The sequence below is a fragment of the Danio rerio genome, chromosome 3 (genome assembly GCF_052040795.2).
Source record: "Danio rerio strain M-AB ecotype USA chromosome 3, GRCz13ab, whole genome shotgun sequence".
Classification (NCBI taxonomy): Eukaryota; Metazoa; Chordata; class Actinopteri; order Cypriniformes; family Danionidae; genus Danio; species Danio rerio.
In genome coordinates this window covers 63,551,406-63,564,722 of record NC_141023.1, presented here as the reverse complement: position 1 = coordinate 63,564,722, position 13,317 = coordinate 63,551,406, and the positions used below count along the sequence as shown (strand labels likewise).

The 13,317-nt window shown below is 35.4% G+C and overlaps 1 protein-coding gene across 15 annotated transcripts in view; it reads left to right on the top strand.

Annotated features, from left to right (window-relative positions):
- Positions 1-4,636: 4,636 nt before the first annotated feature.
- LOC110439318 (NACHT, LRR and PYD domains-containing protein 3) overlaps positions 4,637-13,317 on the top strand; it is a 31,256-nt gene continuing 22,575 nt past the window's right edge. For 13 of the 15 annotated variants that reach the window (XR_015481351.1, XR_015481352.1, XR_015481347.1 and 10 more), the window contains exons 1-6: positions 4,637-4,690; positions 7,317-7,499; positions 7,822-8,487; positions 11,207-11,395; positions 11,558-11,695; positions 12,635-12,772. Coding sequence is in view for 9 of the 15 variants with exons in the window: in XM_087245253.1 (XP_087101379.1) it covers positions 7,342-7,499; positions 7,822-8,487; positions 11,207-11,395; positions 11,558-11,695; positions 12,635-12,772 (1,289 nt within the window). In the remaining 6 variants the exon portion in view is untranslated. The remainder of the gene's footprint in view (positions 4,691-7,316; positions 7,500-7,821; positions 8,488-11,206; positions 11,396-11,557; positions 11,696-12,634; positions 12,773-13,317) is intronic. The other 2 variants (XM_087245255.1, XM_087245254.1) reach the window with 1 other exon arrangement.

Sequence of the window (13,317 nt, the reverse complement as noted above, 5' to 3'; positions counted from 1 at the left end):
CTCTGGAAATACAATTATTCTCTGATGGTTTTCAAACTGTGTGGCATCCCAAGGGTGGGAAGAGCAAAATGAAGCAATGCAATACATATAGTCACATTAGTTCTGCAGCTGTATTTCAAAGATGGCATTGTGTATTTACAGATGTAGTGTGAAATACTGAAAGAGAAGGTGATTTGCTTAAATGTTCCATGATCTGATTTTGCAATGTTTTTATTCTGTTTTCTTCAACTATGTTAAGCTGCTTTGGCACAATCAACAGTGTATACAGTCCTGTATGATGAAGATGCTTTGATTTAAATTGAATTGAATGCTGTTTTTAGTTTGCACTGTAAGAGTTTGCACCCCTAAAGAATTTCTGCATCTGACCACAAGATGACATCTATCTGTGTATGGCAATCCTATCAGTGTACAGTTTAAAATAATAAAATATAGTTTAATTAAAGTAACGTTTGTATACATGACAGAAATCAAAAGTCTTTGTTTTTTTACTAATAGACAGCTTGCTAAGTGTTAACTATCACAGGCTGTGACCAGGAAGTGTCTGCGGGATTCATCAAACACAAAGCACAAAGAAAAAAGGGCTCGAATTCACTCACTCGCTTTCATTCGCTCCTTCAAGTGGTCTTTTTTTAGTGGACTACTGTAGGGAATAGTGAGTGAGGGTATATTTGGCAATTTCGGATACAGCAACATGGTTGGTCGGATGTGAGAAGCAAGTAAACAGCATTACAGCGCCCTCTGCTGTAAATGTTCGATACTGTTTGCTGAAGTCACAGCAGCAGGGTGCAGAATTGTTTCCTGAAAATCTATTTGTGGACTTGTTTAATGATCCTCTGCTGAAGATTTTGACAGATTTAATGTGTATTATTTCACCTTTGACTGAAGTCAGCTTGTGTTTCTCTTCAGATGTTGATCACATCCTGCCCCTTACTTTGGTGTTCCCGGTCAAAATTGACCGCTCTGTTTTCACTGCTCTTACATTTGCACAAACATCATTTTTCTCCACCAAACTTTTATTCAACATTCTGTAGGTGTGAACAATGTCTAAAAGTAGTGTTAAACATGAATTTACAGATTTACACATAAAATAACCACTGAAAATAAAAACAGGCACTGGACATATATTACAAAATGAACAATAGATGACAAAAATCAATGGTGTGTTTGGTATGGGGAGGTTTTCTGTCTGATGAATGAATATAGTCTGGATACCCATTCATTTTCTACGGCGGTCACTTTTGACCGGGAACACCACAGGGGTAACAAGGTTAATTAAAACACTCAAAATTCAATGAAAGAGATCATCATCACTTTTATATGTTCAAATGCATAGCGTGGAGGATATCATAAGGGCTTGAGGCAATCAGCTGTAAAACACAATACTTATGAGGGATTTAAGTTGAAAATCGGTCAGAGTTGAACCAAACACGACAGGAAGTTTTTTTTAATATAAACATGTTGTGATGTTTCAGCTGAATGTCTTTGAGTTTGCATTTAAGCATTAATACCCCATATAGTCAATGTTTTAATTGTTTATATGCAGTAAATGGTTTATATATATTGATGTTTCTGTTCGTCTCTTTCTGTAGTGGCACACCTCTCTTGCAAATCCTTATGTACCACATTTTGCAGCTTCTATTTCAACAACCAGTATTTGCAAGAACGCGAGAAAGACCGAATCTTCTTTTAAAAAAGGTTTACTGAAGAAATGCAAACAAAAATACAAAGTTACAATAGATTCGATCAGCTCGGTCAAAAAACTGTGTTGCTTCCAACATCCATAACTGCAATCTGCCTTAAATGTATAAACTAATGACCTCATGACGCATAACTGTTGAAAGCCAAAATACCAAAGTATCAAAATAACTAAAGTACCAAAATACCAAAGTAACAGTTTTCAAATTATATCAATTATTAAATTATGCATTTTATATAACACAATCACAATGAATTCTTAATATATTTAACTATCAATTTTTATCATGTTTTTAATCTTAACCAAATTATTATCACAAATGAATTATGCATAACTGGCTCTTACACTTTCCTTGTTGATGGACTTTTTGCTTTTGTTATTTGTGTTCCTGTTTTCTTTGTTCCTCTTTCCCTCCTTATGTGTTGCCCATGTGATGTTTAGCACTAATCTGATGGTTCAAATCCTTTAGAGGATAACTGCACTGTAAAATAAATAAATAATATTAAAGACTGGTGGCAGGATTTTCCAGAGATATCCTGTTAAATTACAGGAGATATTTAAAGATATATAATAATAACCAAACGCTTTACTGTCTTTACTCTTCACTTTCATCTCCAGTAAAGATGAAAAGCCCTGAGAAATAAATTACTAAATATAATATATACATTTTTTACAGGAAATAAATTGGCCAAAATAAGAAGCACAAACTGTAGAAGTACAGATTAGAGTTATGGTCAAAATGTATTAAATTACCATATATTACTGTGGAGAATTTGTGTTTTTTAACTATGGAAAACTCCAAAACATATTTCAGGGTTTCAAGAATTATTTTATTTTTAAAAAATGTATTTACAGTAATGTACTATTAAAGTGTGTTTTTATGTGCAATAACAAAGAAAACAAATGCAGAAAGCACATTTAAACAAAATAGTAGTGTTTTTCTGGATTGAAGGGTCATGACACCCTGAATATTTCCTGAGATTTTAACAGATTCATGTGTTGAACAATCTTTTCTGTCCATTCAGAGTAGGTTTGTGTGAGTCTAATTTTAACAATAATCACTCTTTAAATATTAAGATTTTACAATCCCCTTATTTGTCAGGCCTATACCACTGATTTTTAGTCAGAGTCTACGGGAAGCAGACAGATGACAGATTCTCACTCCTCTTTTTCTCCTGCTCTGCCCAATACCTGATCCTCACAGTTCTACATGCCTATAAAAGCAGTTTCTAAACCATTTTTAGGTCAGTATTATTAGCCACATTATGCAATATTTTATATTTCGATTGGCTACAGAACAAAAAATAATAATATTATGCAATGACTTCTCTAATGACTCTAGCTTGCCTAATTAACCCATAGCTAAGTTTTTAAATGTCACTTTAGGCTGAATACTAGTATCTAGAAAAATAGCCAGTAAGTGTTTAGACTTCTTATTAATTAGAAATTATCAAACGCTATGTTTTGATTCTCAGGGAGCTTACTTTATTCTCACGACATTTAAGTGTAACCAAACCATCCATCAAGGTAAGAAACTCACATCGAATGTTTTCGTCTTTTGAAAGTAAAGTAAACTAGCTGGATATTATAATTTGGTAATGAACCATAAGAGCAATTCCAGCTTTATGGATGTGACGTTTGCAGTAAATACTGAAAACATAAATTCACAGAAAAAATATAATGGTAACATTATATTGAAAAATCTGTTTATATTTTCCAAAATTACTGACCACAGAGTTATGGGATCAGAAAAATATCAATCTGTAAACATTTTTATAATTTTAATTGAGGAAAATAAACATGCGTTATGGATGTGTCCAAAAAAGTGAGTACAACACACTTTGTAGAAATTCTGTGAATTAAACTGCACAAGCCAAAAGAAAAGATGCTAATCAAAAGGATAAGAGTTGGCCTTTATCGAACAAAAGTCATTGATTTTATTTTATTTGACATTTCTGCATTTATAAAGGAAAAGCTTTATTATAGATGTGACACTTTTCTGTTATGAATGTGACTGATGTGAAATTGCCATTTGTGTGACATTTTAAAGTACTGTAAAATATTTGCTTACACAAAAAAATGTGGAGACGGTTTCTCTATTTTGGTGAAAATTTAATTTTTTTCATGGCAAGATTGACACTTTCATGGAATTGCTCATAAAGTGTACTTCGATTTTCTTTTTTTTTTTAGTGTAGAGTTCAGAAGGCCTGTGTGTTGTGCTAAAATGCTAGCAAATGCTATTTAGCCTACTGTGTAATTCATATCAATTGACTTCTGTTGCTGAAACTTCTGAAATTGGCCAACTGAAAGTCAAATTGTGTAATCAAAGCTTTGTAAAAATGTTACTTTGACAGGTTTGTTAATGTGTCCTTTAAAAGAACACTGGAAATTCGCCATGTAAGCTGCTTTGGATATAATACTGGATATTTTTCTAGATACTAGTATTCAGCTTAAAGTGACATTTAAAGACTTAGCTATGGGTTAATTAAGCAAGTCATTAGGAAAAGTCATTGCATAATATATATATATATATATATATATATATATATATATATATATATATATATATATATATATATATATATTTTTTTTTTTTTTTTTTTCTGTAGCCAATCGAAAAATAAAATATTGCATAATGAGGCTAATAATATTAAGCTAAGCATGGTTTAGAAGCTGCTTTTATAGCTGAAATAAAACAAATAAGACTTTTGTTATTTAAAAAACCCCCGTAAATAACAGGATAAGGGTTTATCCCCTGAGTGTTCATGAAAAAAAAAAAAAACGGCAATGTCATGAAGTGTCGATCCAGACTCTGCTTTAGTGTAATATGCAGCAGAAATCAAATGAAGTCATACGTTCGACGTCATCACGCTCAGTCCAGTTCAGGGCGGAGCTTAATTGTTGCCAAGTGAAAGTGAAAGAAACTATCAACGGAAGACTGACGACGCCATTTTTGCCTTATGTTCAACGCCAGAAATGGCTTCACAACTTGAGGTGAGTTTGCTAAAACCTTTCAAATGTGTAATATCAGTACGGCTATTAACATTACCAGTAAGTAGATCTGATGTCGAACGCATTAGCGAACTCATTAAACTCATCTTATACTTAACACTGCTAAATCTGCTAATATCGAGCAGAGTTAGTGTGTGTCGCGATACAGTTACTTAACGGAAATGGCAACACTCAAATTTAACAAAGTGATTGCTTATGTTATTGTTCATTGATTATGTATTTTTTTAACAGGATCATTACTTATATTTAATGTTTTGTTGTTTTTTGGGGTTACTGTTTATATAATATTATATATTGAAACATATAATGTTTGAAAAATATTGACGTATTTGGGTAATTAAACACGTAAACTGATGTACGTTGTTGCTTTAAAGATTTTCACTGTTGAGAATGCTGAAACAACATTATAATGCTGCATTAATAAGTGTGAGGCCTTGCAGTAACCAAAGCCTCACATGGCGAATTTCCAGTGTTCTTTTAAAGGACACATTAACAAACCTGTCGTAAAGTAACATTTTTACAGAGCTTTGTTTACACAATTTGATTTTCAGTTGGCCAATTTCAGAAGTTTCAGCAACAAAAGTCAATTGACATGAAATACACAGTAGGCTATTATATATATATATATATATATATATATAGGCTACATTAGATGTCGCCTACCCTGTTGTTGTCTATTGGAAGGAATGCGTCAATAGAGCCGCCATTTTGGAACAGGGTAGCGCTCCTTTGAAATGAATGCAGGACCAAGGTGGAGTACTGTGGCCATCCAAAGCCAGATATATACACGTATACACATATATCTATGACCGGGAGTTTTCTTGGATGTCAGTATGCAATCATTTTTTTTATTACGAAAATTATAATTTTACATCACTTTTCTACATTGATGGTTAAGTAATCGCACAGGCATTCCTGACAAAAAGCTTGTGTTTGTGTGTATGGAAATGTACCATTCACCCTCCCTGTTAAATCTGATTAACAGATTACACCTGCTTTCACTTCTTATACTGACGGAGGGAGCGATTCGTTTGTGAATGAATCTCCGTTATGAGCGGCTCTTTCACTAGCCGATAGTAATACAAGTTTCTGGCACCGCAGCATCGTTGTCATATTTCTTTTGCATTGTTTGCTGATTTTATTCAACCAAACTAGCATAAGCAGAGTATTTAGTGTGCGTTGGCGCTTCTTTGCCTGATGGTGAATGCAGTAAGAGACTGTATTATCATCAATAACGTACCCTGTTGAGAACAAAGGTTCAGAACATACAAAAACGTAAAAAACTAAATCTTACATATGAAATGTTCTGCCTTTGTGCTTTGTTTTCTTTGTTTGCTCGTTACTAGCACAACACCTTTTGAACACTAAAAAAAACATAGTACACTTTATGAGCAATTCCATGCAAGTGTCAATCTTGCCATGAAAAAAAAATTTTTTCACCAAAATAGAGAAACTGTCTCTACATTTCTTGTGTAAGCAGTTATTTTACAGTAAGTTACTTTAAAAATGCTCACAAACGTCTCTGTCAATGTTTTCAAACTATTATATTTGATTTACCAAAGTCACACAAATGGCAATTTCACATCCGTCACATTCATAACAGAAAAATGTCACATCCATAATGAAGCTTTTCCTTCATAAATGCAGAAATGTCAAATAAAATAAAATCAATGACTTTTGTTCTATAAAGGCCAACTCTTATCCGTTTGATTAGTTTTATTTCTTTAGGGTTGTGCAATTTAATTCACAGAATTTTTTATAAAGTATATTGCACACTGCAAACTCACAGACTTTTTGGACACACAGTCCTCAATTAAAATATAATTTTTTTTACAGATTGATATTTTTCTGATCCCAAAACTCTGTGGTCAATACTTTTGGAAAATATAAACAGATGTTTCAATATAATGTTAACAAACTTTCTATGTGAATTTATGTTTTGAGTTTTTATTGCAAACTTCCTATCCATAAAGCTGGAATTGCTCTTATGTTTCATTACCAAATTATAATATCCAGCTAGTTTACTTTGCTCTTGAAAGAGGAAAACATTCAATGTAAGTTACTGAACACAATGGATGGTTTGGTTACGCATCAAATGTCGCATCATGCTGTATTAGAGTTTGTGTGAATTTTAAGTGTGTTTTTTGTGTGGCTTGATCTTTGACATTTATTAAACCTTATACATTCGTGTTCACGTTCCCTCTATTGTCCAAGACTGCAGCTGTGAGTACTGAAACAGGCCTTTGGTATACAGTATCGCTATAACATTTAAAGCAGGCATGTCCTAACTCAGTCCTGGAGGGCCGGTGTCCTGCAAAGTTTAGTTCCAACCCCAATCAGACGCACCTGGGCTAGCTAATCAAGCTCTTACTAGGCTTTCTAGAAACATCCTTGCAGGTGTGTTAAGGCAAGTTGGAGCTAAAATCTGCAGGACACCGGCCCTCCAGGACTGAGCTTGGTTTTTAAACTTTGAATACCTCTCAACCGGTATGTGATCGGACTTAAAGGCAGTCTGCTGTACTTTAAATGTTGTGTTTATAGTAAAGCCCAATTCGTTTCAATGTGTCAAATCTATCTAATCTATGTTGCTCTTTGTTTCCACACACAGGTCAGAGATAACAGAGGAAGAGAAGATGAGCTCTGCATGTAAAATGAGTGGGTTTGAGGAGTCTCCTGTTGACCCTCAGAGAGCAGCATCTCCAGTGTTCAGCTGTGTGTCCATGAAGAGCAACAACTCCATGTATCAGCCTCCTGCATTCAGTGATGGATCTACTGTGAGATCTGAGTCTGGGTGAGTATCATTCACTGTGTGCTGTGGGTGGGAAAATAGTTTACAGAAAATAAAATGTTCAATCCACTCACAATGTTCTTGCATAACTATTATAACTTATTATATAATTTAGAAGAAATTATTATTGAAAGACCAGTAAAGCAGGAGCATGAGGAGGCAGTATTATTGAAGGCCAGTCATAAATAATCAGTCATGTTTACCACGTGGAAATTGGCTTAATCCAACCGTGCAGTGTTGTTTTTCATAATCAGTCGTAGTTTCAGTTTCTGTTTGAATTCTAAGTTTGTTCTCATTGTTGTTCTTATCGTAATATTTTGTGCAGAAGTGATCTATGGATGAAGCAAACAGGACCTCAGCCCTGGCCTCATGAAAGTGAACTGTGGAGGAATGAGACGAGACCTCAGCCCTGGCCACATGAAAATGAACTACAGAGGAACAAGATGATACCTCAGCCCTGGCCTCATGAAAGTGAACAACAGAGGAACAAGATGATACCTCAGCCCTGGGCTCACGAAAATGAACTACAGAGGAACAAGATGATACCTCAGCCCTGGGCTCACGAAAATGAACTACAGAGGAACAAGATGATACCTCAGCCCTGGCCTCATGAAAGTGAACTATGGAGGAACGAGGCAAGACCTCAGCCCTGGGCTTATGAAAGTGAACCATGGATGAATAAGACAAGACCTCAGCTCTGGCCTCATGATCATGAAGCTTCACTGCAGACCTTCAGGCCTGTTTCTCCAGCTCGGTTTAATGATCCAGTGGCTCAGTCGTGGTCTTCTCAGTGGTCATTCGTCCCGCAGGCTCCAGCTTGGTCTGTCAACCCACCAGCTCCACCACAGTCCTTAGGGTCTCTGTCTGTATCCAGACCTTTCACTCCTTCACATCCAGCAGGATTCTCCATCTCCCCACACTGTTCCTCAGTTTCACCTCAGACTCTCCACTGGTCACCGAGATATACACATATTCCCTGGTCAATTTGCACGTGAGTGTGACTTTAGATCTGTAGATGATTGTAAATGTGGGCATTCTGAGCAGTTTAGTTGGGGGGGTTGATTTTGTTGATTTTCACTCTCAAATTTTCCAACAGTCAGTTTCAGTCATGGGAATGTTAAAACTTGATTTCTTTTAATGTTAGAGGTATGGGATGCTCATCTCGGTTAATTTTCCCAACCGACAACCGCCGCTCATTAACCGAATAGTAACCGTTAACCAAATAGAATAATATTGTATTATAATTGAACAAAAAAAAATTTGAATTGACGTGTCTTTTTTGTGTCTGACACACTATATGGCTTTTGAATATATCAATGTATTTTAACAAACAGCATACAGAACATATTAACAACAGATCCTCAAAAAAACACACCTGCAGTGTTTCCAATGAAAAAAATTTACAGAAAAATAATTAAAAAAAATTAAAATAAATAGGCCTGCTTGGAATATCTCTCAACTAAATTAAACATTTAGATTACAACATAAAAACACTGACTGAAATCTTTTTTTTTTTTTTTTTTTTAAGTACCAGTATGGGCTGAATTTAGGCTGTCAGCATTTTTAATACAAGTTATTATTTTAAAGATTATATCTTGAGAATCTGATTTTACCTCAGTGCTGTGCTGTCATTTTTTTGGTCTCACTTGCAGTGAGTTCAGGTGAGGGGGTGTCAAACTGGCACAGGTTTATGAGTATATCAATATAGACTTTACTGAAGGGCTATTTATCTCACCAGCAACGAGTTACAATAATGGTATTAAAGATTTGAAAAGAAATTGATATTAAGAAGGAAACATAGCATGAACTTAACAACAATAAATCCTATTAGAGCTGCACGATTCTGGCTAAAATGAGAATCGCAATTTATTTTTGCTAAAAATAAAGATCGCGAATTTCTCACGATTCTGTAGATGTAAAATAAAGGTATGGTAAAAACACACATGTGGCAAAACATCAATAATAATAGTATGTGTAGGTCTACTGGCTTCTATAAATAATTCAATTCTACTTATAATATTTCTGATGTTGAATTATTATGTTTGAAATATATGCTTGCAATCTGTCATTGACAACATTATTAGAAAATTTTATTCACTGGTAAAATCAGACATTTGTCATTATCAGATTATTTAACATTATATAGGCTAGAGTAGTTATACTGACACTGTAAACATTTATTTTCATGCACAACTCTGTTCGCTATGAAAGAAAAAAACATATCAAATGCTTGTCATAATCATAACTCTAAAATGCGATATGATTATTTAAATGTGCACGCTTTCGGTTTCATTTTGACTGCTAAGTGCTTGTTAATACTTCGCGCGCGGCTCCCAAACCATCACTCTGTGCCACAAACTGAATATTATTTACAACTGTATTACCTGATACTTGCTAAATATGCAGGTTCTGTTCACTAAAGTAGACGCGTGCGCGTCTATCATAAAGTAGTGCCCCCCCGCCCTCTCTGTGATAACAGCTCACGGTCAGCAGCTCAAGTCACGTGTGATTTCCCGGCTGCGAAAACATCATTATATGAAGGCAAAAATTACATTTTTGGTGAATTATACCTTATAAATACAGTATGTGACTCATTCAACGTCATTAGGACGTGTCCTTGTCACTGAACAACGTGTGTGAAACAATAAAAAGACTCGTGCAGCCGCCTTTTCTTCTCTCCTGAACTTGAAAATATGATTGGCAGAATGTTAGAAATGCTGGTTTAGGATCATCTAGGGGGTTGAATCGAGATTGCGATCTTTTTTGCGATCTTCTGTGCAGCTTTTGATCCTATCAGTGTTGTCCCATAGAATGCTTTAAACAGTGCAGCCTATAGTTGAAGACAAAGAATAGAAATTTTTAGTTGAGATCGTGTTGTCAAACGTAGGTTTGTTGAAGCTTTACATAGATGCACTTGCTGTGGCCGTGATAATGACAACGACAAGTGCATACAGTATGTTGACTTTTATTTAATGGACATTAAAGCATATAATAATTTTGTTTTTTTTACATATAGTATTGCATTATTTTACATACATTTTTAAAAAATCATTTATAAAGCTATCAAATGAAAGCCTCTGTTTGGTGTGGAGTACTGGAGTTGTCATCCCTTTTAATGTTGGCACAAAGCAGAGCTGAAGGACTGAAGGACTTTATTCTATAAAAACATCCACCTAAATGTACTTTATCCTGCTTTTTACACAGCTTCTTGCCACAAAACATGACTAAATTAACAAAGCGCTGTGTCTCATTCACTACTAATTGCGTACATTTTTAGTGTACTTCACACAAAAACTTTTCTCACTTAATTCACAAAACGTGTGTATGCACATGAGTTTGTTATTAACTTGTTCTTCTGTTATTGAATTTAGAGTAGGGCTAATCAATTGGCGGCCCCCAGGCCGAACTTGTCCCCTGATGCAATTTGTTCCAGATACAATTGGCAAAACAGACCATTTGCTATATTCAAACAATGTTTTTAAGAGTAAAATTCAACGTTTTATATGGATTTTGGTGTAAATTCATCTCTCCCTATAAAAATATCTTTGTTTTGTCATTTTTTCTTAATCCTTCCTGTTATTAAGAAAAATAGCTTTTATTTGTCCAAACGAAGTCTGAAACTGTGTTTTACTTGCACTGCTGTTGATTATTTGGCTTTTAATGATGTTTTCATATATATGTTGCCTTGGATAAAATATTTTTATACACAGGTCTGAAATAACAGGGGAAAAGAAGATGAGCTCTGCGTGTGAAATGCGTGTGTTTGAGGGGGAAGAGGCTCCTGTTGACCCTCAGAGAGCAGCATCTCCAGTGTTCAGCTGTGTGTCCATGAAGAGCAACAACTCCATGTTTCTGCCTCCTGCATTCAGTGATGGGTCTGCTGTGAAATCTGAGTCTGGGTGAGTATCATGAAGTTGGATACTTTTTTTATTCATTTGAACTCATCATTATGGTGATCACTGTTTCTTTAACACTTGTACTTTGATTATCCTAAAACAGTTTATCTTTCTCTTCAGCTGCAGTAGAAGTATTTTACCTTGAGCACTTGTGTGTTGTTACAGAAAGAGACTGAAGCTGGCTCCTGTTGACCCTCAGAGATCAGCATCTCCAGAGTTCAGCTGTGTGTCAATAAAGAGCAACAACTCCATGTTTCTGCCTCCTGCATTCAGTGGTGGATCTGCTGGGAGATCTGAGTCTGTGTGAGTGTCATGAAGTTGGAAACTTTTTTTATTAATTTGAACTCAGTGATCGGTGTTTGATCAGTGTTTATTTAGCCCTTGACCTTTGATTGTTCTTTAACTGTTTGTCTTTCATCAGCTGCAGTAGTCTTTTACTATGAGCACTTGTATGTTGTTACCAAAGTTATTATAGTTAACGAAAACGAACATAAAAATGAAAACAAAAATTAAAAATAATTGTCGTTAACTGAAATAAAAATAAAAACGAGAGTAAAAAAAAAAAAAAAAACTAGAACTAGCTGAAACTGTATTGTGCTCATACAAAACTAACTGAAACTAACTAAAATTATAGCTAAAACCTTTGTTTTTGTAAATGTATTTAATACATAATCTTACTGTAAACCTTTACTCTTTACTGTAAATCTATTTACTTCGCGCTGCAGGTGTTTGACCCATATGGCACCTCAGAGTCTGTAATCCTGCTGCCATGGGCCAAATAGAGCCGTTTTTTCTCCAGTCATCCACACTGTTGCTCCCACGACATAAACAACGAGTGGACATGACAGCAGCACAGTGACAGCATTAAATACAGACACTTTAAAATATTGCTTTAACACATTTGTGCCCAATAATTCAGTTTTATTTCTGTATCGGGAACGCGAATAAATCTTTTAACCCGGATCATCTAAGTGAACCGGTTGAACGAGTTCACCAAAATGAACTGAATCATTTGAAATGATTCGTGTCTCCAGTAAGTACTTATCACAAACTACTTACAGTGTTTCCTCTAGGATTTTTTCCAGCTGTGGTGGCAGGTCTTTTACACAAATCTACCAACTACCTATATGACGTTATTTCAATTACAAATGGGGAAATGTGGTGAGCGCAGTATTACATGTTTGCGTTGGGATTGCATTTATGTAACGTTAATACGAGCATGCCAATTTCTGCACAAAACAGAAAGAGACTGAAGCTGGCTCCTGTTGACCCTCAGAGAGCAGCATCTCCAGTGTTCAGCTGTGTGTCCATGAAGAGCAACAACTCCATGTTTCTGCCTCCTGCATTCAGTGATGGATCTGCTGTGAGATCTGAGTCTGGGTGAGTATCATTCACTGTGTGCTGTAAGTGGGGAAATATTGTGGTGAAGCATTGCGAAGTGACTTTCTCTGAGATGTGGAAATTTGTAAATTACCTATTGTCTATCATAACTGTGGATAAGTGATGTGATTTACAGGTCAGAGGTCAGTGCTGTTTCCAGTCACTGTTTAAAGCTGCTGTTGGAAAAGCTAAAAAAAATGCTTATAACTTATAAAATAAATTATAAAAATATATATTTGCTATAAAATATTTAAAAACCCTCAAGAGCAGGGATGTCAGGGAGAGTTTGGCTGTTTCTTAATTGCAAGAACGCAGAGAACGGACTTGCATTCTTGTGGAGACTGGTCTTGCCACGTCATCTCAGAAGAACAAACTCAGGAGACTGAGAACAGAGAACACATCCTGTGAGAAATGAGATGCTGCGTTCTTCCTGATGGTCACATGACCTTCATGGCATTTATAACTGCAAATTAAGTCGGTGCCAATAGCCTAGTGGTTAGTGCGTCGACACATAGCACCAAGGTGCTCACGGGGACCTGAGTTCG